This window comes from Artibeus jamaicensis, unplaced genomic scaffold (assembly GCF_021234435.1).
Source record: "Artibeus jamaicensis isolate MK-2021 breed Jamaican fruit bat unplaced genomic scaffold, CSHL_Jam_final contig_851, whole genome shotgun sequence".
Lineage (NCBI taxonomy): Eukaryota > Metazoa > Chordata > Mammalia > Chiroptera > Phyllostomidae > Artibeus > Artibeus jamaicensis.
Window position 1 is genome coordinate 7,606,775 of NW_026521986.1, and position 25,692 is coordinate 7,632,466.

Consider the following 25,692-nt stretch of genomic DNA (forward strand, 5'->3'; position numbering starts at 1 on the left):
GATTCTACCTTCTTCAAAACCCCCGGCGGAGTGTCAAAGCAGCCGCCGTTCTGCCACTCACGCAGCTGTCTAAGCGCCAGCCAAGGAGCCCTCAGGGAATCGGCCGGCAGGGAGCTCCAGGGCGATGCGAATGGCCCCTCTTGCAAAGCCCTTTCCTCTACGGCTCAGAAGACCGTCACCGAAGCCCACAGAGCCGGCCAGAGGCCTCGCCAACTGATAGGCGCGCAGCTCGGCAGGGGATTGCTTCTGCCTGGCGCTCCGCTGAGGCTGCGTTCGAGCCCCGCGCGCACCCGCTCCCCCGCACTCCTAGCCAATCCCGCGCTACTCGCGCATCCCGGGGCGTTCGCCAGCTGTCCGGGAGCTGAGGCTCCTTCCCGCTTCCAGCACTCCGCTACCGAGCGCTCACTCCTCCCCTCACTCTCCACGAGTTCCACGCCTCGCGGTGTAGCCCCGCCCCGTCCTCAAGCCCGCCCCCACAACCTCCCGAGCGTGTGCTCCCCTTTCTGCTCAGTCTCCAGCCATCCAGCCAGCCAGCCGCTCTGGCTCTCGCGCCCTGCCGAACAGCGCGGGTCTCTCCGGCTTTGGACCGACACCTCCGCGCGTTCCGCTCCTGCGGCCTCAGCGTGTGCCCACCGCAGCTCCGCTCCCGACCCTGCTCCGGGTCGCGCGCCCTGACTCCGCCCCCTCCCGCGGACTCGCGCGCTCCAGGCGCGGCCTCCCCCGAGCGCAGGCCGACCGGCACGGGGCCGCTTCCCCCTCCTTCCCCGCTCACCTCGCGCTCCCGCTCTCGCGCTGTCCAGGGCGAGCGCGCTCCCGGCCGGCGCGCTCCGAGCTCCGGCTTCTCCCGGCTTCTGTCAGTGCGGTGACTGCGCTGGGAAACATGGCGACCGAGGGAATGATCCTTACTAACCACGACCATCAGATCCGTGTCGGAGTCCTCACAGGTAACCGGGGAGGAGGTCCGGGACCGCCACCGCCGCTGTCCTCGACTTGCCTCGGGATTCTTGCCTGTGGTGACCCTTCTCTGAGGCCTCGGGAGGAGGGAAGCCTGAGAAGGGGAACGCGAAAGGGGGGCGTTTTACAACCGCGGAGATCTGTAGGTTGGGGTGTTCCCATGGGGCCCCCTGGGAGCAGGAGCCGGTCCCGTGGGATGCCAGGCCCCAGCGCTTCGCAGCCCAAGTCCCTGGACCCTGGGGACCAAGGGGCCGGTGCGGCGGGCGCTGCGGGGCTCCTTGCTGCCGGTGCAGGCGGCGGGATCCTGGGGCTCCGCAGTCAAGCACGCCGCTGGGCTGGCCCGCGCGCTTCCTCCGCTAATGCACGTCCAAGAAAGGGGGGGAATCCCTTTTCCACCCCCTCGCTACCCTCCCCTCCCCCACTCCAGTGGCCCCGCGCCGCTCCTGCCGCGCTTGCCAGGGGCACGGGCCGGACCCCACTTGGGTGTTCATCAGGCGGAACTCTGCTCAGCCTTGGGCTGCCCCTCACGGGCCGGGCTTCCCCTCAGCCACCCATGGGACACCCCAGTCCCCCCCGAGAGGCGGGGGATCGGCTTGCACCCGGACCTCGGAAAGTGTCTGCATTTCGCCTTCCGAAGCCAAGGCCCCTCTGCTCGCCTCAGCGTTTCCCTAAGAGGGACTGGCTGATCCTGCTCCTGGGGATCCAGCCCTTTTCACTCGGGAGAGGATTCCCCCTCTTGGGCTCTTCTGTCCTCTTCCCCTCTAGATCCCCCCCCCCCCCCCCCCCGCCACCCCTTGGTCCCGAGGCTGGTGATGAGCGCACTTTTCCCGGTCGCGTTTCCCTCCCTCGCGGAAACAGTGTGTGCCCTGCATGTCTGATTCCGTTGCGTTGTATTTGGGTGATGTCCCTCAGTTCGGCGATAGGCAGTTGCTGCAGGGCATGACTTCCGAGATGAATAGCAAGCCAGTTTGTAGGGGTTTCTGCTGTGGTTCTGTAGTTGACGAGGCTTATGTGTAATTGAGTGGCAAGGCGGGGGTTAAATAACTATATTTAGGATCTGAGGGTTTAGTACAGAGTAAAGGGAATCCAAGATTTACTGTTGTGATTTCGGAAAAAGAAGTGATGTAAACGGGAATCCTAGTGTTCCCCCTCACCCCGCCCCAATTCCTTTTAATTTTTTTTTCTTGTCAGATTCTGACAGGTTGAGACGGTGCTCGAGAAGGGACTAAATTGAATGAGACTTGCTTTTATTATTAGGTGGTAACAAACCCCTGCCAATACATACTGAGTGCTAAAGCTTAATTTGGCTGCTGAGTTTTATGACAAGAAGATATCCGTGACACTCCACCCACTCTTTTCAGTAAATGGGCTGCTTTTTCCTAGTTTTTCTTCCCAGATGTAAATGGTGATTTATTGAATTTTTCTAATCGAAAGCTTCTTAGATAGAGAAACTAGTCTAAACCAATTGCTAGAAAGGGAATCCCCCCACATCAGAAGATGGGCTGTGCTCGCTCGCTGTCTGTCTGTCTCTCTCTCTCTGTCGAAACTGTTGTCTTGGGCTAAGATTCACTTATATCTCAGAATCGTTAAAGTTAACATTGCTTTTCAAAATCTGGTCGTAGGGTGTAAAAGTGTAAACCCTGTTTCAACTCTCAACTTACTCTTTGATTTCTACTCATGTGTTGAAAGCTAGAGAGTAGTGAAAAAATGAAACTTAATAAAAACCAAAGTATATCAGCTGACCATGGAAATGAAAGGTCATAGATGTCTTAAAAGTTAAACCATAGAGATTTAAATTTTTTTCGTTTATTTAAGCTTTCCCTGATAGTTTTATTTAGTGAGTCATCTTACTTGGTTGGTGACAGAATTGTAGAGAATGCTTTGAAAGATTCAACCCTCATCTGTAACCCTACAGTCCAGTAGGGAAAAGATTGATATACAAACAATGAAAGAAACAATGTATGCAATTATTTTGCTGAAATTGTCTAAATAAATTATCTGTGCATTTGAGTACTAAACGTAAAAGGAATTCCATGTTCAGATGGATTTGGATCAAATGTGATTACCGAAGGCAGAATTTAATACATTTACCAGAGGTTAAGTAAAAATTGATATTTTTAAGGGTAGTTGAAAGTGGAGAACCTTATAAGTGAAAATGTTGGTGAGGATGAGGCTCTTGAGCAGAATAACAATGTAATGCAAAGGCCTGGAAAAGCCCAGGTGATATTGGTAGGCGACAGACAAAATGTCAAGGAGAGAAGAGAACTTTGCCAATGGAATTGAAGATAGTCTGGAGAAGCTGTCTCCTGAGAATGAGGTACAGTAGTTGAGGGGGAACGTCCAGGGTCAGGAATAATGATGTAGCTGAAGGAATGAAGAGAAAGTTGTAGATTTGGGAGAAGTGGTAACAGAGGACCATAGGATTTGATTATGGCATGGCATATTTGAAGTCAGAAATAATTCTAGGGTTTTTACTTGGAAAGTTATTGATATAAATATTTTCTACTATGAGCCTGGAAATGGAGAAGAATCAGACAAAAGAGCACCAGCCCTCAGTGTACAAGTAGTGAATTTTGTTACAAACAGCTTAATATTTATGCTCTTGACATTCCATTTAATTTTATGCAACAAAGAAACCCCTGTAAAAGTGAAGGTGTGTTGTGCAATTTTGTGTCTTGTAGAACTTCGAATGTTGCAGTTTTACTGTGTGAAATTATTCTTTACCGAACTTAAGTACTATGATTTTATACTTAAGAATATTGAGTTAAGAGGCCGCACTTAAAACTATGATTTTATGAATTGTAATTCGAGGCTCTTTTTAAAGGTGAAGGGCTTGTTTTATAAAATATCCTCTGCATGCTTCATACCAGGGATTTTAAATATTTTATCTAAATCTATTCTGTAGAGGTAGTGGAAAGTACCTCTACTTGTGCATACATTTTACAGTGTGGTAGTATTTTTGTGAAACTTTATTGTCATTTCTAAATCTTTAATTGGTTTATTTGTGATATTTTTGATTTTATGTTGCAAGATAATATTTATACTTTGAAACTTTTCATCTTCTGGATTTTTTAAAGTCTTTAGGTCAGTTATGTATTTGGCAACTATATTATGCAGTCTATTGAAACTTCTTATCAAATAACTATTAGAATTTTGAAAGAATAGCGGTAGAAAAGAAAATGTTTACTAAGCCATTTATTCCTTTACCTAAAATCTTGAATTATTTAGACTTGGAAGTTAGATTATGATCATGTAACATGGATATTTTAGTTATAGTAAATAATCAGGAAAATTGGGAACATTTTTCTATACAAAATAAGTAATCATGGAAGCATTTTATGTTGAATATTATTATTCATCTCTAGGAACAATATCTTTGTTAGTAACTATTTTATGTTGATTTACTATGTATAAATGAAGTGTTATAGGTCTTTTGTGATCTAATATCTAGTTTCCAATATATGTTTCTAATATTCTCTATTTCTACTGCTCTTTATAATAGAGACAAAAGACAATGTGATGATGAATAACACAGGGCAAACAAACACGGATCTGCTGTTTTGAAACTAGAAACAAGAAGTAAGGCAGATACAGGGTTTTGATAACTTTAGTAGTAATTATACTTTTAGAAGGTCTTAACAATTACACAGCTGAGTAACTATATTTCAAATGGTCACTTTTCACCTAATTTTTTCTATTTCTAATGAAGCTGTTTATCAAAAGAGTACATTAGTTCTACCACTATAAATGTTTCTCCAAGACAGCAGGAAAATAATGAATACCTGTGTGGATAATAGAGAATGAGACAGATTATGTTCCATTGGGTATTTAAGGTCATATTAGCTAGCCACTGCTAATGTTCAGTATCAAAGCATTTAGATAAAGATGGTAATTCATTACCTAAATTTTCACTAACAGTGGCACGGGTGAGAAATAATGCAAATATTCAGAAAGGGCATTTTAAAAATCATCCTTTTGCTCTAGTAATACTCCTTTTATTGCACTAAAGCTGTATATTTATAATCAGTAAGAGATATTAGAACAAGATGTATGACTAGATAATAGAGATAAAAGACTAATTGTAAACTAGAATATCTAAAATATTAGTTACATGTAGGGAGTATTTCAGTCATTCAAAATAGTTAAAAACCAGACTAAGTCAAGGAGATGATAATCTTGTAACTCTGGAATTTTTTAAGCATTTATTTTATTTCATTGGTCAAGCTTATCCTTCTACATTATAACTGTCAATTTTGTATCCTGAAAAGCCCATTTATTGATGAGGATATATAAATATATCTTTGTTTGGAGAATAGATGTTGTCATTAAGTGGCCAAATCACTATTGCAAACAAAACCTAAATCCTACCAAATGGAATTGTGTATTCTGGCAGACATACCAACGTTGATCTGTGTGACTTTTGTTGAAAGGAAACATAGCTCTTAAACTAGGTTGTTCTTTCGTGAATTTTTGGTTGCAGGCAATGTATTAGAGATTTAAAATTTTAGTTCAAGTGTGAAATCATTAAATTAATTTCTAATGAATATACTTAATACTATTATCACTGACCAAAGACTTTATAAACTATTAGTACATAGGTTGTTACATATTAAGAGCTCTAACTTTATTGAAAACCCATATGACAATTTCACTTTAACTGAGCTATATGGTAGAGAATCAGTGATATGTTATTGAGAAGGAAATGATATATGAGTCTATTTTTACTCTTTCAGGTGATAGATTTCAGGTTAAATTGAATAGGGTGCTTTTCTGAAACAGTGAGTAAAACAGATGATATCAGTACTTTGCTCCTAGAAGTAGTATTGAAGATTGATAAAGCATATTTTGAATTTGAGATGTTAAAAAATACTAAAAACGAAAGTAATGAAACCATAGGGATTTCTTCTTTCACATCTGGGCAGACAGGATAAATTGGGAAGGAGAAAAGATTAATCTGCTTAAAAGTAATTGGGAGTGTAGTTATAATAATACAAATAGCATACAATTCTTACTTAATTTGTGAGTGACCTTTAATGACGTATTGACACATATAAGTTCTGTTCAGGTTGTTTAGTGAGTTCCTAAAGCAGGTTGTATTTAATTAATTTTAATTAAGTGAGTAGAACTTCTTGAAACTTTTGTAATTAAAAGAAATAAGCTCAACAGCTTTTACAGTAGTTTTGCCAGTAACTATACATTTTGTAAGAATGGAATTAAATTTACTATGATTTAAAATTTTACTAATTGGAACATAGAGAAGCAAAGAAATGAGATTTGGTGAAAAGAGCATCACACAATTTGCTCCTGGCTTCTCAAGCTGGGGTACGTCACATTGTGTTAAAGGATATGCTACTGATTCTAAACCTTAGAATATAAGCAGTGGGGACAAATCTAATAATTCTTTTAAAATTTTATTAAACTTACTGGAGTGACTTGGTTAATAAAATCAAATGTATCTATTTTATTTGAGATTATGTAATTTAAACCACTTTTATATTAGATAAGAATGAATAAATTAAGCACAGAGTGTAGAATTCACATGAGCTTCTAAGATAAAATCTGAAACTTCAAAGAAATTTCAAGTGAGTCTATTATGTAACTCCAGACTTCATAATTTTCTGTTATTAGTACTTTGGCCAAACAAAAAAAAATTAAAGGAACACTGGGTCATAGAGCACTAGAAAACTCATATTCTAATGCTAGTATGACCAGTAAAATCTTTATAACCTTGAACAATATTACTTAACGCTCCCTCTTGCAACTTTTCTCACCAGTAACATGAAGAAGTCATTCTCTGAGATCACTTTAAGATTTGTGGCAATATATATCTCTATCCTTTAGCATCTTTACCATCTGGAAAGAGAAATATAGAGTATCAGGCTTAGTTATTTTTTTGTCTTTACAATGGAAATGGTTATGGGAGAGAGGTAAATTCTATATAAAATGCAAGAGAATAAGAACTGAAAAAAAAGATAAAAATTTCAGATATCAGGTACTGTTAGTATAAAATAAAGGAACAGTATTTAGATTTTTTTTAATTTAGAAATTTTTGTGCCATTAACCCTTTTTCTGTTAACAGTAGTTTCCCGTCTTCCCCTTAATTTCAAATTTAACTCAAGCCTCACTTCCTCAACAAAATTTTTCCTAGGATTTACTCTCTACAGTGATGTCTTTCTTTGTTTTCCTACAGTGTTTATAAATTATTGTCCATACACTGTAATCATGTACACGTGGGAGGCTGAAAGGCGTGTGTGTGTGTGGTTATGGTTTTAAAAAGGACTTTGGAGTTAGACTTGGATTTCAGACTTTGATTTGCCCTTGATTAGGGGAAGTCATTTAACCTCTGAATTTCAGTTTTCCCCTCCAAAATGAAGATGGCAATACTTCACAGAGTTTTAAGAATTAACTGAGATAATGTATGTGAAAATGCCTACCCTGTATGTCTAAATTAGAGTATATACAGTACTCAATAATCTTTATTTCCTTTCCCCTTCATATGTTCCTTTGGTGCTTGTGGCAACAGCTTCGTGTATAAAAATCTTATTCAAGTTAGATTTTAGAGTTCTTCAAACAGGTGATGTATTCTTTACTTCTCTTGTGCCTTTCTTATTTTTGAAGATTTTATTTTTTATTTTTTTAGAGAGAGGGGAAGGGAGGGAGAAAGAGAGGGAGAGAAACATCAATGTGTGGTTGCCTCTGGTATACCTTCAACTGGGAACCTGGCCTGCAACCCAGGCATGTTCCCTGACTAGGAATCGAACCAGTGACCTTTGCATTTGTAGGCTGGCACTCAATCCACTGAGCCACACCAAGTAGGGCTGTTTTACAATATATATTTATAGCTGGTAACAGGGTGATATTAATAATGTGTATTTGAGACATTTAATGCTATCAAATTTAATATATTGCCTCTTAGTTGATGGTCATAGTATGTATGGGGATTATTTTAGGGTAGTATTACAGTAATTTTTTTAAATGTCATCTTAAATGAAAGTTTAAAATTATAAGTAAAAGAAATTTTGAAAATGCTCTTATTTATTTTGAAGGTTAACTATAATGGTCAAAATAGCAAAATAGCATAAAATAAGAGTCAAAAGTTGTACCTCTTCTATCATTTTCAAGACACAACCACAGTTTACGTTTCCTTAGATTTGTGTGTGGGTAACTATGCTTACCTTATAGGGTTAATGTGAAGAACAAAGGAAATAATGTACTTTATATTCAACACCTGCCACTAGCCCAGTTCTGTGCTCTAGCGAGGGATACAATAGTGAATAAAACGGACACAAGCTGTCCTCTTGGAGCTTGTATTTTAGCACTAACATGAGCACAGTATTTAATCAAATTGGATATTGACAGATTCATGCTTAATTTATGTTGCATTTCTAGGAATAAAGTACTTCTATATTTTATTTTTGATGTAGTAAGTGTAATTACCAAAACTGTTTTCAAGCCACTTTTGATGCAAACTTTTTTATTGTTGTTCAAGTATAGTTGTCTCCATTTTCCCCTTACCACTTTTCCCTGTCCCACCCACCTCCACTCCCCACTCTCAATCCTTATGCCCTTTGGTTTTGTCCAGGGGTCCTTTATATGTGTTCCTTGATGACCCTTCCCCTTCTTTTCTCCATTATCTTCCTCCCATCTCCAATCTGATTACTGTGAGTTTGTTCTTTATTTCAATGTCTCTGGTTCTGTTTTGCTTGCTTGCTTGTTTTGTTGATTAGGTTCCACTTATAGCTGAGATCATATGGCATTTGTCTTTCACCACCTGGCTTATTTCACTTAGCATAACTCCAGTTTCATCCATGCTGTCATAAAGGGCCGGAGCTCCTTCTTTCTCTCTGCTGCATAGTATTCCATTGTGTAAATGTACCATAGTTTTTTGATCCACTCCTGTACTGATGAGCCCTTAGGTTGCTTCCGACACTTGGCTATTGTAAATTGTGCTGCTGTGAACACTGAGATGCATAGGTTCCTTTGAATTGGTGTTTCAGTGTTTTAGGGTATAATCCCAGCAGTGGAATTGCCAGGTCAAAAGGCAGGCAGTTCCTTTTTTAGTTTTTTGAGGAAACTCCATACTGTTTTCCACAGTGGCTGCACCAGTCTGCATTGCCACCAATAATATACCAGGGTTCCCTTTTCTCCACAACCTGTCCAGCACTGGTTTGTTGATCTGTTTATGATGGCCATTCTGATTGATATGAAAGGTATCTTGTTGTGGTTGTGGTTTTAATTTGCATCTCTCTGATCGCTAATGATGCTGAGCATCTTTTCATATGTCCCTGGGCCCTCTGTATGTTACACAAATTTTTTTTTTTTTTTTTTTTTTTTAAATATTTTATTTATTTTTTGAGAGAGGGGAAGGGAAGGAGAAAGAGTGGGAGAGAAATATCAATGTATGGTTGCCTCTCATGGGTCCCCACCTGGGAACTGGCCTGCAACCCAAGCATGTGCCCTGACTGGGAATCGAACCGCGATACTCTGGTTCGCAGGCCCGCGCTCAATCCACTGAGCTACGCCAGCCAGGGCTGTTACACAAATTTTTAAACCATTGCACATTGCCTGCTTTTAAAGATGGAAAGTATTGAACATAATATAATTATTTTTGTTCATTTTTATTTATAGGTAATATGTATTAGGCATATATATATATAAAATAAATGTGTTCTATTTGTTTTTATCACTTTGCATATGTTATTCAGTCCTTCTTCTGCCTGAGAAGTAGAGAAGTTACTGTTAAGTAACTTGTTCAAGATTACATCAGTGGCAGTGCCAGACTTCAAGAATGTGTCTGACTGTACTCTTAGCAATTATAATTTTATATTCTATTCTGAATCTGTTATTGTGGAGTGTGGTAATGTGATCTCTACTGTATTTGCTTCCACTCTGTATTTGCTTTTCAGTTGTGGCTTTACATACTTGCACTTTCCTATCTAGTTTACAATCCGCTATAGTGTTGAGAAGCACATAAGCAACCTTGCTAAGAATTATGTATCATATTCAGTTAGACTTTAAATGAGGTCTCAAAATTAAGAATTTTCACTTTTGGGTTGAGGGCATTGAAGATAAATGGGTTATTACTTATAACTTTACTTATTTTTTTATACTTTGAGATTTCAGGATCATGGTTAATTGGATCTGCCTGATGCTGAAAATGTTAATAAAAAATCCAGAAACTTGCAAAAGGAAGAGAGCAAATACATTATGAGTGCTAAGTACAAATGAAATATTTCCTTTAATATTTCCTGTGTACTGTTAAGTTCTTTTTTAAAAAAGAACATTAAAAAAAGTAAACTTGAAAATAACAATTTTTAAAGTCTGATTTAGGTTAAGAATTTTTTGATATCTTATAAGCAAGAAATTCAGTAGAGTAAATATTATTTTCAAACATTAAAAAGATTAATCACTTAAAAGGATCACTTCTTTCCTTGCACTTGAGTCAATGCTGAAATTTTTTATTTTAATGAACATTTAAAAAATATTATTTTGATAAAATTAATATCCATGTAATAGAAGTTCCATTTGAATTTAGTTCAGTCATATTTTTAGTTCCAAAAACCTTTTAGAGTGTATTTGTGCTGTATAAAATGTAACAGTACAGAAAGGCGAAGTGTGAAATTAAGCCCTATCTCCTTCATTTTTGAGTCTCTCCAGTGTTAACCACTTTTAAGATTTTGTTTTTGTTTTTTCTTGTATATACAAGTATGTCTTTAAATATGCACATATTGAATTTTACATTATATCAGAGTTTGCAAATTGGCTATAAATGACCAGTAAACATGTTTTATTAGACCCACAATATGTTTTCATTAAAAAGTATGTTTCTGGCATTTAAAATATATATTTCATATGAACCAATACTTTTAGAGTTTTTTAAGATTTAGCCACACTGTAACCTCTTTCTCACATGACAGTAGTTTGTTAGAGTGGCTGCCCCCTTGAGATAAAGGCCTGTTATTGTCCAGTTTCCTACAATTCCCACCTAACCTAAGTATGTTGATCTTCCTCACCCCATAGGCATCTGAGTTTGTAATCTTTGCTCAAACGTAACATACTTAGTATTCTGCACCACCCTCTCTCTCCAGCATATCTTGGACATCATTTTGTATCAGGGAAAATAATAATAGTTAACCTTATTGAGAGCTTACCAAGTATAGAATACTTTTCTAGAGCCTATTAATTCATTTATTTAATCCTCATAATAGTATGGCTGTTTTACAGTTGAAATTGTAGTAGAGGTTAAGTAATTTGCTCAAATCACTGAGATGAGAGGCCAGGCTTCCTGTTGAACCCATGTAGCCTGTTCCTAGAGTGTAAGCTCTTAACTACTACATTATACTCCTTGGCATTTAACAGTTAGCTCATATAGCTATACATCTTTCTTTTTAATGGCTCTATTATAATTGCATTATAGGTTGATTATTCAATCAACCCTCAATTGATGGTTACCGAGGTTTCTAATTTTTTGCTGTGACAAATGTAGACAATACTATTGTGCATTTATCACTGCATATTTGTGAGTTTTTAAAAATGTAAGATTGCTTATTATGATAAGTAGATTTTTGGGTTAATGGCATATGAATTTTAAAATTTTGATAGGAATTACAAACTTGCTTTTGACAAAGTGCGTGCTAATTGTAATTAATATTCTCATCTTCATTTGTTATTATCTTTTTATCTATACAAATTCTTTTGAGATTATCTCTTTTTTATTTTTTAAATATATTTTATTAATTATGCCATTACAGTTGTTCTACTTCCCCCTTCATTCCCCTCCACCCTGCACACCTCCTCCCCCACCATCCCCCCCTTTAGTTTATGACCACGTGTCTCAAGTTCTTTAGATTCTATATTTCCCATACTATTCTTGCCCTCCCCCCTATTTTATACCTATCATCTATGCTACTTATTTTCTGTACCTTCTCCCCCCTTCTCCTACTCCTACTCCCCTGTTGCTAACCCTCCATGTGATCTTCATTTCTATGGTTCTGCTCCTGATCTAGCTGTCCTCTTAGTTTGCTTTTGTTTTAGGTGTGGTTCTTAATAACTGTGAGTTTTCTGTCCTTTCACTGTTCATCTTTTTATCTATTTTTTAAGTTAGTTTCATATGTGGATGAGGACCTTTTCATTGCAGATGGCTGATACCCATCTCAAAATTTGTTTAAGTGAAAAGGGAAATTTATTAACTTATGTAGCCACAGAGTATAGAGGAGGAACTGATTTTAGGGACTCAAGCAGTGTGATCATGTTATCAATGTGATCACAGACACATTTTCCATTTCAGTGCTTTGATTTTCTGAGTATATTGTAACCTAACTTCCTTTACGTAGCCAGAATTGAGGAAGAGAGGCAGGTTAGGAGATAGAATAATAAACAGTTTCATGCTTTCTTCTTCCCAACTAGTGAGTCCACAGAAAAGATTTTCTTTCTCATGGCATTTGTATATAAAATTCCAGGATGTTCCTTCAGCCGGCTTGGTTCACATGTCCATCTTTGGGCCAGTCATTGTGACTAGGAGTGTGACGACTTTAATTGGCCAGTTCTTTATCATATGTCTGTCTTGGGACTGGTACACCAAATAGGCAGCCTCACCAGAATAACGTAGGGGAAAGGGAGGCCTTCAAAAGAAGGGGAGTTTCTGCCACTAGAAGGGGTAAAGGGTGCTTAGCAGATAGCTCTTTCTAGAAGTTCCCTAAAGTTGTGAGGCCTTGGTATAATTTATTACATCCATCTAATTTCTTCTTTCTCTTGCCTCTTCCATGAAAATGATCCTCTGGTAGATAGTTCCAAATTAGAACTGAAGCAAGATAAGGTGTGAGATTATTGTGTTAACTTCAGGGCCTCCTAGTGTCAACAGTGGTTATTTATCTGGATCCTTTACAATAGCATCCACTTTTTATACTCCACATAGGAATGGTTATCTAAGAACATTTTAGAACAGTAGTACACGTATAATAGAGAGTAAAATTTTAGTAGTTTTTACAATGGCCCTTTTATGTTGCTTTATTCTAAAATTTATGATAAGCTATGGGTCTTTAGTCTTTTTTTTTTTCCTACAAATGATCGCCCCAGTGTTTTCTAAATTCTGTGCTAGCAACACTTTTCTGGGAGATGTTATAATAAGTATGTTATGAGGAAATTTTTACATGGCCAAATGAATGTGGAAAGTGCTGTATAATATATCCCTCCTTTTGGAGATTCTCAGTCTATTCAAGCATATTAGCATATTAAAGATGTGAGAAATACAATTGTAAATCCTGTTTAACCTTAATCAGTCTAACGTTTCCAAAACTTTTTGGTAATGAAGTATTTCTTCAAGACATTCCAGAGTTATATGCAACACCTCTTTGGGAAATAGTGATCTTTCCTTTGCAAGTGATCTTTTGGAAATTTATGTGATATCTGTATATTTATTCTTTTAGCTTTTTGCTGTAGAAATAGTGGTTTCCTAAAGTCATCTGTACTATGAAAATGAATTTGTTTATTCTGTATTTACCTTTAAAATACATATTTTGCCAATCACTCATCACCTCTTATTTGTTCTTTTTCTTTTTTTACATTAAAATATTGGATGAATATATTATCTTAGAAAATCCGTTATAGCAAAGCCTAAGAAGACCAGTCTTGATTCTGTTGCTACTTTATGGGGAAGGAATACTAGATCAATTTCTATTTTGGATTTTTTCCATTGGGAGTGTGATATCATTATCTGTAAAATGTGATGGAAATCATTATCTGAAAAGTGCAATGGATGATGTCTAAAATCTCATTCAACTCTCAATCTTATTAATACTAATCTCAGGAACATACCTCATATTTACCATTCTTTTATGGCTTGTATTCATGTTATCTATAATCTATTAATATCAACAAAATTATCTGAAATACTTTCCTTCAAAGAGGAAAAATTGCTGGAAAAAGACACTGACATTCATGCCAAGTGTAAATGGAAATAAATGACTTCCACTGTATAATATATGCAGTTTTATTTCATTCAATCTACATGCTATAGAGAGTTAGGATTGCAAAATGCTTAGACTTAGAATAAAAATTATATGCACATAAGTGTAATAACTGATTCACACATCAGGCTTGGAAAAATAATAGTGATTTAGAGGTATTTCAGGTATTACTGTTTTCTTTTTAAATTATAATTATGGTAATATACCAAAGATCTGGAAAGTAAAGTTAGTATTCCTTTCAAAAGAAGTTATGAACATTGCCATTACATATTTAAAATAACTTCTCTATGTATGGAGTTTACAGATCGTCTCATGTCGGTGTGGGTTTCTTCGGGTAACTCTAGTTTCCCCTCACATCACAGTGATGCACACATTAGATGAACAGGTGTGTCTAAATTGTCCCTGTCTGAGTGAATGTGGGTGTGTGTGATGTTCCCTGCAACCGAAGAGGTCCTATCTGAGGCTAGTTCCCTCCTTGCACCCTGAGCTGCCAAGACAGGTTCCAGCCACCTGTGACTCTGCAATGAAGAAGCAAGCTGGAAAATAATTACCTATTTGTTTTTTATTAATTTTTCTTAAATGTAGGTATAACTCATATTTGTTTCAATATTTAGTATCGGAAGTATTGGGGGTGTTTATTTAGAAGTTTGGTTGTTGCCAGAAATGTGCTTTAAGAACTTAACTTTTTCATAGCAGCACAATTTACAATAACCATGTGCTAATAGCAACCTAAGTGCCCATCAGTAAATGAATGGATCCAAAAACTATGGTACATTTACACAATGGAATTCTATGTAGCAGAAAGAAAGAAGGAGTTCCTGCCCTTTATGACAGCATGGATGAAACTGGAAAGCATTATGCTGAGTTGAAATAGCCAGGTGTTGAAAGACAAATACCTTATGATATCACCTTTAATAGGAATCTAATCAACAAAACAAACAAACAAGCAAAATATAACCAAAGACACTGAAATTGAGAACAGGCTGACAATGACCAGAGGGGAGAAGGGAGGGAATTTCAAGGGAAAAGGGTGAAGGGTTTGCAGGAACAATTATAAAGGACACATGGACAATAACAGGGGTGGGTGGAAACAGGGAGAGGGAGATGGGGAGGGCTGGGGTGTTGGGCTGGGTTGGGGATAAAAGGCTGAAAACTGTACTTGAACAACAATAAAAAATATTAATAAAAAAGAACTTTTGTTGACATCAATTAGCCTGTGGTAAAATTGATTTTGTTATACACCATTTCATTAAAGTCACAGTTTCCAAGGTCCTATTCATGATATTAAGTGAGGACTTACTATACTCAGAATAGTAGAAGGGCTCTGGATTAGACCATCTGAGTTTATACTTAAGGTTTTAGAGTTACTTAACTTCCCTAAGCTTCAGTTTTTTCATCTGTGAAATGGGGAATACCAGTGCCTACCTTAGATAATTTTTGGCAGGAAAGTTTGAGAATCATTAACTCCAGGTTAATACTGGACTTGGATTTTCCATTTTTTTCCTGCAGATGGATCTGTGAAGTAATACTGATTGAAAAAAATGTCAATTATATATCATAATGAAATATTTATTCTTTTCTGATTTTTAATACAGTTCAGAAGTGAGTCATATCTAATACATGAGAAACTTGAAATGGAGACACCCCTACACCCATAGTAGGAATTTTTAAGCAGCCAAATAGCTATAGAACTGATTTTATTACTTGGTTGTTTTTCTGTCTATTATTAATATGTTAGTCTAACCATAGCTTGACTTGTTAACAAACAGTACAACTCAGGTCAGTATTGTCTTCGTCCATTTGGGTTGCTATGACAAAGTGCCATAGACTGGGTAGATTATAAACCACAGAAATGTGTTTTTCACAGTTCTGGAGGCTAGGAAGTCTAAGATGAAGGTACCAGCAGATTCAGTGTCAGTGAGTACATACTTCCTGCAGACAGCCATCTTATCTTTGTCTCCATACATGGTGGGAGAGGGGAGGGAACTCTGGGTATTCACCTTCAGGATTAATCACCTCCCAAAGTTCTTACCTCCAAGCACCATCACACTGAGGAAATACAGGTTTCAACATGTAAATTTTGGAGAGAGGGGTCGCAAACATTCTGTGGCAAGTATGCACCATTTGACGTACTTTCCATTGTGTTGGGCTACAACTATGACAGGCGATCCTTGGAGATACTGCGAGTTTGGTTCCAGACCACAGCAATAAAGTGAATATCACAGCAAAGTGCGTCACATGAATTTTTTTGGTTCCCCAGTGTGTATAAAAGTTATGTTTATACTATGTTGTAGCTTATTAAGTGTGCAATAGTATTATATTTTAAAAAAACAATGTATATACGTAACTTAAAAAAATACCTTATTGCTAAAAAAAATGCTAGCCATCATTTGAGTTGTAATCTTTTTGCTTATGTAGACTTTTACCTTCATTGTATAAAACAAAACAAAACAAAATACCCCGCAATATCTGGGAAGCACAATAAAGCAAAGGGCAACAAAATGAGATATGCCTGTAGATATAGTGTTGACCTTCAAGTGTGAAGAATTGGCTGTAAGTAGGTTTACATGTTAAGTCATTTATTATGTTAAGACACTTGCCCAGTACTATATGATAGGGTTTGCCAAATTGTTTCTGTAAAGGGCCAGATAGTAAATATTTTATGCTTTGTGGGCAATATGATTTCTGCCACAGGTACTCAGCTTTGTCCTTGTAGCATGAAAGCTGTCATAAACAACATGTAAGTAAACAAGATGTGTTCCAATAAAACTTTATTTGCAGAAACAGATGGCAGGCCAGAACTGTCTAATTGGTGTTCCAAGACAATAGTCTGTGTTAGGAAAGTACAATTCCAAGTTACTTGCATATATAGATTGAACTTTTATATTAGTTAAAATTTACATTATAAACCACTACAAAATTTAGTTGCTTTAATCTATGACTTAATGTCTTTCACATATCTATGAGTTAACTTAGTTGTTCTGTGTTAGGAGGCATTGGTTGGGGTTCTGGTATAGCTGCAGCCACCTGAAGGCCTGAGTAGGACTGTTGTCCAGGGCCTTGGTTCTTCTGTATGTGGGTTTCTGCACATGGCTAATTCATTAGCCTCATGTGGTGATGGCAGGGTTCCAATAAGTATTCCAAGAGCTAGTAGCACTGTGATAGCAATGAAGCAGAAGCTGCCAGGCCAATTAAGGTTTAAGCCAGAAACTGGCACTGCTTCACTTCTGCCATTATTCTCTTGGTCAAAATAGTCACGGCCTGAATTAGTTATTGTGGGAAGAGACTAGGAATACTAGGAAGCATGTTTAATTGGGGGTCATCAATGTAACAGTTTAGCACAAGATTATTTTCAAGTGGCAGCTCAAATTGAACTAGCTTTAGTTAAAGAGAAATTTACTATAAGAATAATTGGATGTCTATCTCATAAAACCTAAGTTTGGGATGTGACCCTAGGTGTACTGGACTCAGGGTTTACGGGCCTTAAGACTTTCTTATCATCGCTTCACTCTGTAAACTTCATTTTCTCTTACCACAGATCTGCCTTTACACAACGGAAAGCACTACCACTGACAGCTCCTGTGTTGTTTATATCTTCCCATGTTAGCCATTCAGACAAGGACTGACTTTATTTTTACAGTTGTGTTTCTAAAATTCTTGAAGAAAAAATTTGGCCTAGATCAATCATTTGTGATCAGGGGATAGAAGTTACATTATACCAACAAATGGATAGGAGCAGGGTTAGTTAACAGAAAAGTCATGCTGAATATATAACTACCAAGTAATTCACTTGTCTCCTCCTTAACCATCTATGTATGAACATAAAATAATTTGTTCATACAGGCCTGGTACCTCTTTCTTCAGCTATCTGCATTTGTCTGTTTCATTGTTCTGCTGGAGAGAAGGCTCAAGTAAGGACCGAAATTAGTTCAGTATCTTGAATATTCATTGTAGTCTTTTCTTGCTTTGAGTAGGGGACAGCAGCATTAGTATCTACTATTTCATTTTGCTACCATTAATATAGAATTAGATATGAAGGTGATCTTACTCTGTAATTACCCACTGATTTTCCAGAGTTAATTTGGCTGATTTGGCTGGCTGAGTGGGTATATCCTTCCTCTGAAAAGGGACTACTTGCGTACATGAAAGCGAGTAACTATAATACAGAATGAAATAAGAGCTATAATGGAAGTACAAGCAACATACTGTGGGTGTACAGAGAAAGAAGCAGTTAATTTTGACTGAATGGCTGTAGGAGGCCTGGTATTTTAAATAAGACAGTGTTTGAGCACGGCCTGGAAGAATGAAAAACCCATGCTCAGAAAAGCAAAGAAAGGTAATCTGGCTGTCAGGTTTCTTGACTGTTGAAGGGGTGGCACCAGAATGTCTAGGCTAAAGTAGATGAGCTTAAATATAGATATTTCTAATTCAGGATAAACAGCAACATGCACTTATCTGACTTTAACCAATTAGACTTACAAGCTCTAACTTGGTTTTGCTACATTCAGGCCTTGGATGACTATATGGTAGTTTAAAATTTGAGAACTTGACTTTTTAAAAGATTTTAGTTATTTATTATTAGAGAGAGGGAAAAGAAAGGAGAAAAAGGAGAGATAATTGATGTGTGAGAGATACAGTGACTGGTTGCTTCTCGCATGCCCCCTACTGGGACCCTGGCCTGCAACCTAGGCATGCGTCCTGGCTAGGAATTGAACCAGCGACCTTTTGGTTCCCAGTCTGGCACTCAATCCACTCAGCCATTCCAGCTAGGGCGAGAATTTGATTTTTTAATTAAACAGTTTATCTCAAATACTCACATATTTGGATATAGAAAGAACTTTAAAGATTATCTATACTAACCCCCTGTAGTAGGTAAAGAAACTAAGACCCACCTAAATGATTTATTTAAGGTTACACCTCTAAATGATAGACTTAGGTCTAACATATATGCCACCTTATTTCTAGTCTTTGGATATTTAAAAAAATTTTACAGTATACTGTCTGTAGTAAGAGTATTTATTAAAAATATACACCCATTTGAATTACCTGCTGTAACAGTTCTTAAATTCGAGATACAGCATACATCCCATGAAGTGCAGAAATGTTAATTGTACAACATGGTGAATTTTTCATATGCATAGACCCTTGTAAATACCACCCAGAACACATAATCACTATTCTGATTTTATCATCAAGGATTAACTTAGCCTGTTCTTGAACTTTATGTAAGTAGAATGACTTTTGTCACTCATTATGATGTCCGTGATTTTCATCCATGTTGTATATAGCAGTTGTTCATTCTTTTTATTGCTATGTGGTATTCCAATAAATGAATAGATCATTGTTTATTCTTCTGTTAATAGACATTTGAATTGCTTCTAGTTTTTTTTACTGTTTGTGAATTTTTCATGCATATCTTTTGATGAATGTGTTGTCTCATTTTCAGGTGTACAATTGCTGGGTTGTTGTTTTCTCAAAAAGCTGTACCATTTTCTATCCCCACCAGTAATGTAGGTCTACATTCTTCTTAAAATTTGGTATTGTTGGTCTTTTTAAATTTAACCATTCTAGTCCATGTGTGGTGGCTTCTAATTTACATTTCCCAGATGAGTAATGATGTTGAATACCTTTTACTATTTTAATTTTTAGTATATCTTTAATATGGCTGTCTTTGTCTTAGGGATTTATAGTAATTATTTACAATTCCAAATTATGAATACATGTAATGAACTTTGGATATATGTATGGCAGATATCAGTCTGTGGTTAGTCTTTTTACTGTCTTAGTAATGTCTTTTAATAAATAAAAATTCTAAATATTAATGAAATTTAATTGATTAAATTTTCTTTTTATGCTTAGTGTTTTTGTGTGTGCATTTTATTTGTATCTTATTTTAAAAATCTTTGCCTACTGCAGGGTCACGAAATTATTCTAGAAAATTTTCTTCTAGAAGCTTTATAATTTTCCCTTTTACTTGAAGTTCTAGGATGCATTTCAAATTAACTTGTATAAATAATGTAAGGTAGAGATTAAGAATTATTTTTTAAACATGTGGATATCCAGTTGATTCAGCACCCTTTTTTGAAAACTATTCTTTTCCCACTGGATTATTAGGGTATGTAAATCAGATGGATTTGTTTCTGGTCTGTATATTCTGTGCAGTGTGCTCTTTGTTCTTGCACCACCGTCATCCTGTCTTAATAATTGCTATAGCTTTACACTAAGTCTTAATATCTGGTAATGTAATTTCTCCAAGTTTTTTATTTAACTTTTTTTTCCTTTTTGCACAAGAGGGCTATACTACAGCTTCTTTATTGTCATATACATTTAGAATCAGATTATAATGATAAAAATCTGTTGTTGTTGTTATTGGGATTGCAGTGAAGCTGCAGATCAATTTGGAGTGAATTGTCATCTTAACAATATAGAATATTCCACTCAATGAACATGGATTATCTCTTCACTTACTTGGGTCTTTAAGTTCGTCTGGCAGTGTTTTATGATGTCCATGGTACACATCTTACACACATTTTGTTAGGTTTATGGCTAGCTATTTGATGTTTGAAAAGTGTTATTGTAAGTGGTATTATTTAAATTTCATTTTCCAGTTTCATATTAACACATAGAAATACAATTGATTTTTGTAATTTGGTCTTACAAACAGAAACCTTGCTAAATTAGCTTATTTTAAATATTTAACAGTTTCTAGATTCTTTTAAATTTCCTGTGTATGCCGACAAATTATGTGAGAATAATGATAATATTACTTATTTTTTTCCAGTCTTTATAGTTTTTTCTTTTTTTCCTATTTGCAAAGAAAGACCTTTGCAAAATACTTTCAGAACAATGTTTAACAGAAATAGTGATAGTTTTATTTCTGAACTTGGTGGGGAATGTTCAATATTTCACCATTAATTATTATGATGGCTATAGGTTTTTATAGCTCCTCTTTATCACATGAAGGAGGTTCCCATCCATTCCTAGTCTTTTGAGTTTTCTAAATTATTTATTGTTTTTAAATTTGATCAAGTAGTTTTTCTGCTTTTATTGAGATCAATCATATGGTTTATGTCCTTAATTCTATCATATGATGAATTAATTACACTGATTGATTTCACTGTTAAAGTAAACTTGAACTCCTGAGATGAATTCCACTGTGTCATGATGTATTATATCACTGGTTCAATTTATTCATATTTTGTTTAGGATTTTTACATCTATTTGTGAGAGAGACTAGCTTGTAATTTTCTTTTCTTATAAATTTTTTCAGACTTTGGTATTAAGGTTTGCTGGCTTCATAAACCATTTGGAAGTTTATTCAATTCTTTGTGTTAGATTGGTACATTTCATGTGTACTAGAAAAAAATGTTTATTCTGCAGTTTGTTGATGCTAGTGTCATATGTTAATAAGGTCAAATTTTTAATCATGTTTAAATGATTGGGCCTTTAAAATAATGATTGGGCTCTTTTTTCCTGTTTTTATCATTATGACGAAAGAATCTTAAAATCACCAGCTTTGTATATTTATCTGTTTTTCCTTTCAGTCCTTTCAAATTTCCCTTTAGGTATTCTGGAGCTCTTATGAAATGTGTAAAAATTTAGGATTATTATAATTTATGTTTGAACTATTATGTCATTGTAAAATGTCCTTTATACCAAATAGTATATCTTGCCTTGAAACCTATTTTGAACTTCTGTTGATATAATCACTCTATGTTTCTTTTTATCCCTATTTCTACAATTTATTTTTCCCTTTTCAGCCTATCCATATTTTTATATTTAGAACATGTCTTTTGGACATAGCATACTGTAGATTTTTCTGTTTCTTTGATCCGGTTTGACAATCTTTGCATTTTTATTGATATTTTATTCTGTTTACATTTAATATAATTACTATTATAATTGGATTAAAAAAACTGTCATTTTATTAGGTCATATCTATCTCATATGTTTTAAAAAATCTTTTCTTGCCAGTTTCTGATTTGTCGAGTTTTATAAATTTTATATTTTTAATTAGGTTTTCAGTATACATTCTTTTATAATTACAACTTTAATCATCCTAGAGGTTTTAGTAAACATGTTTGATTTATTAATGTATTATACATTAATACTAGAAAATCTAAGAAAGTTTAACTTTGTTTGCTCCTTCTTGGCCTTTGTGAAATTTTTCTATGTATTTTACTTCAATATGTATTATAAACCATATATATGTTATTGGTTATTTTGGTAAGTAATCAATATTCTTTTCTACTTATCCATATACACACACACACACACATACACACTTTTTGTACTCTTTATTCATTTTTGCATTTCTTTCCTGCAGTCCAGGATAATTTTCCTTTAGCCTGAAGAAATTCCTTTAATATTTCTTGTAATGCTGATCTGCTAGAAGCATTGTTTTTAGTATTATTTGTATGTAAACACCTTTATATTGACTTTTTAAAAAAATCATTAAAAATTTTTAAAATTATAGTTGACATACAACATTATATTAGTTTCAGGTGTACACCTGAGTGATTAGATATTACATAACTTACTAAATGATCATCCTTATAAATCTTGTACTATTTTGACACCATACATAGTTATTAGGATATTATTGACTATATTCCCTGTGCTATAACTTAAAACCCTTTCACTATTCTATAACAACTAATTTGCACTTCTTAATCCCTTTACCTTTTGACTTGTCTTCACAACCCTCCTCTCATCTGGCAACCATCAAAATATTCTCTGCACATTGGCCGGGTAGCTCAGTTGGTTGAAGAGTCATCCCATAAACCAAAAGGTTATGAGTTCAATTTCCAGTCAGGACACATAATGGAGGCAACTGGTTGATGTTTCTCTTTCACCTTGATGTTTTTTTCTCTCTCTTCCTTTTTTTCTCTGTAAAAACCAATAAACGTATCCTCAGATGAAGATTAAAAAAATGTTCTGTGAATCTATGAGTCTGTTATGTTCTGCTTGTTCATTTATTTTGTCTTTTTAGATTCAATTCTTTTTTTAAAAGATTTTATTTATTTATTTTTAGAGAGAGGGAAAGGAAGTAGACAGGAAAAAAACCATCGATGTGTGGTTGCTTCTTACGCGCCTCCTACTGTGGACCTGGCCCAAACCCAGGAATTTGTGGTGACTAGGAATCGAACCTGCAGCCCTTTGGTTCACAGGTTGGTTGGTGCTCAATCCACTCAGTTACGCCAGCCAGGGCTAGATTCAATTCTTGATATTCTTGATAGATATGTATTTATTGCCATATTTTGTGTGTGTGTGTGTATATATATCTATATATATATATATACAGATATATAGATATGTATATATATATATTTTGTTCTTCTTAAGGAAGACCCTTTAACATTTCATATAATACTGATTTGGTAGTGATGAACTCCTTTAGCTTTTTCCTGTCTGGTAAGCTTTTTATATGTCTTATAAATGTAAATGATAGCTTTGCCGCAGGGAGTAATCTTGGTTGTAGATTCTTGCTTTTCATCCTTTTGAATATTTATTGCCAGTTTCTCTGGCCTGCAAAGTTTCTGGTGAGAAGTCAGATGAGAGTCTTAAGGTAGCTCCCTTGTAGTAACTAACTGCTTTCCTTTATTGCTTTTAAGATTTGCTCTTTGTCTTTAATCTTTTGTGTTAATTATGATGTGCTTTGGTGTGGGCCTCCGAAGAGGAGGTTCATCTTGTTTGGTACTCTGTGCTTTCTGGACTTGTATGTCTATTTCCTTTAACAGATTAGAGAAGTTTTCTGTCATTATTTTTTCATCTAGGTTTCCAATTTCTTGCTCTCTCGCTCTATCCTTCCAGCACCATGATGTGAACATTGTTACACTTGAAGTTGTCCCAGAGGCTCCTTACACTGTCCTCATCTTCTTGGATTCTTTTTCTTTTTTGTTGTTTATTGGATATTTTTTGCTTCCTTATTTTTCAAATTGCTGATATGATTCTTAGCTTCATCTACTGTATTGTTGATTCCTTATAAATTCTTCTTCTGTTCAGTTAGTATATCCTTCATTTCTGACTGGCCCTCTTTTATGCTGTTGCAGTTCTCACTAATTTTATTGAGCATCCTCATAGCCATTGAACTCAGAATCTGGTACATTGCTTGTCTCATTTTGTTTAGTTATTTTTCTGGAGTTTGCTTTGTTTTTTCATTTGGGACATGTTTTTTTTTGTGTGTCTCAGTTTGTCAGCCTCCCTGTGTTTGTTTCTATGTATTAGGTGGATTTGCTACATCTCCCAGGCTTGGTAGAGTTGCCTTATGTAGTAGGAGGTGTTCTGTCGGGTTTAGTGACAAAAACTTCTTGATCACTGAACCTCCACCTTCAAGGTGTGCCCCCTCTGGGGTTGGTGTACACCCTCCTCTTTTGTAGTTGAGCTTTGATTGCTGTTGGCATGTCAGTAAGGAGGGATTTACCCCCAGGTCAATCAGCTGCAAGGATGGCTGCCACCACAAACCACCATGGAGGATCAGCTGTGCATGGGCCCACTAAACAGAGCAGGACTTACTTCAGTGGGGCTGTGGTACCCACTGAGTCTGCCCCTTGAGTGTGTTGTTTGTGGAGGTTGTTGGATGGTGATGGCTTTGATGTGGTCTGGAGCTACCCTGGGTACTTTTGGGGTTTCCTGGGAGGTGCAGACGAGGGTTATCTGTTGCCTGTGTTCTGTCTGGTGCCACCACCATGAGCTACAGAGTAATCTGCAGATGGCTACCACTTGTGCAAGGGTTGAAGATGCCCAGGCGAGGCCACTCAGCAAACCAAAGCTGTCTACTACTAGTGCTTGGCCCGGGACCACTTAGTGAAGGGTATGGGGCATGCTGAGGCCCCATACTACTGTTGGAGAGATTTTAGAAAATTCTGAAGCATGAGCCAATACAGACCATTGTTATGGAAAAGCCCCTGGAAACATCTTGGGTGGGCCTGAAAATTGGGAGGGGCAGGAGGTCGGAATCACTTGGGCAGGGCAAGCAGTGTGAGCCAGGTTGATGGAGTCTCAGATGTGGTAACTACCCTGCTGGCTCTGTGTGGGAAGGGCTCATCAAAGAAACAATGGCCTCTACATGCTCTTCTCTCTGGGAGAAAGCTGCCACGCTTCATCCTCCTCTATTCTCCCCTATCTCTTGCCTGATGCCAGACAATTCATTTTCTCCCTGTGTCTCTGGTGCTTTTCAATCTACTGTTCCAGTGTTGGAGATCAGAGGGAGAGAGTTTGAACAGTTCATGCGCAGGCCCTCTAAGAGGAACTACCTAGGACTCCAGAAACCCTCAGCCACAGCCTCAATCCCCACTGGTTCTTACAGCCAGAAGTTACGGGGATTTCTCTTCCTGGCACTAGAATCCAGGGCTGGGGGCCCTTAAATGGGGCTGGGACACATGCTCCTCAATGGGAACCTCTGCAGCCATTATATCCCTCCCAATTTTTCTCTGCTGTGTGTTGGTGTGGGACAAGCCTGTTCTGCATCTCCACTCCTACCAGTCTTAGTGCAGCTTCTCCTTTAATTCCCTAGTTGTAGCATACCCATTCAGCCAGATTTCATATGGTTCTGAATGATGGTTGTTCTGTAGTTTAGTTGTATATTTTGATGTAGTTGTAGGGGGAGACGATACCACCTTTATCTACACTGCCATCTTGACTAGAAGTTTGACCTTTTTTGAAGGAAAATTTTTCTGGCACAGAATTCTAAGTTGGTATCTTTTTTTCTTTTTTGACTCCACAAATATGTCATTCTTTTCTTTTCTGGCTGCTTATAATTTATGTTTGAAAA

The 25,692-nt window shown here is 37.0% G+C and overlaps 1 protein-coding gene across 4 annotated transcripts in view; it reads left to right on the plus strand.

The window, feature by feature from the left end:
- Positions 1-479: 479 nt before the first annotated feature.
- The window catches only part of GPHN (gephyrin), a 447,008-nt gene continuing 421,795 nt past the window's right edge, over positions 480-25,692 (plus strand). The window contains exon 1 of one of the 4 annotated variants that reach the window (XM_053673316.1): positions 480-944. In XM_053673316.1, coding sequence (XP_053529291.1) covers positions 881-944 — 64 coding nt within the window. In that variant the 5' untranslated portion in view covers positions 480-880. The remainder of the gene's footprint in view (positions 945-25,692) is intronic. The other 3 variants (XM_053673315.1, XM_053673317.1, XM_037125909.2) reach the window with 3 other exon arrangements.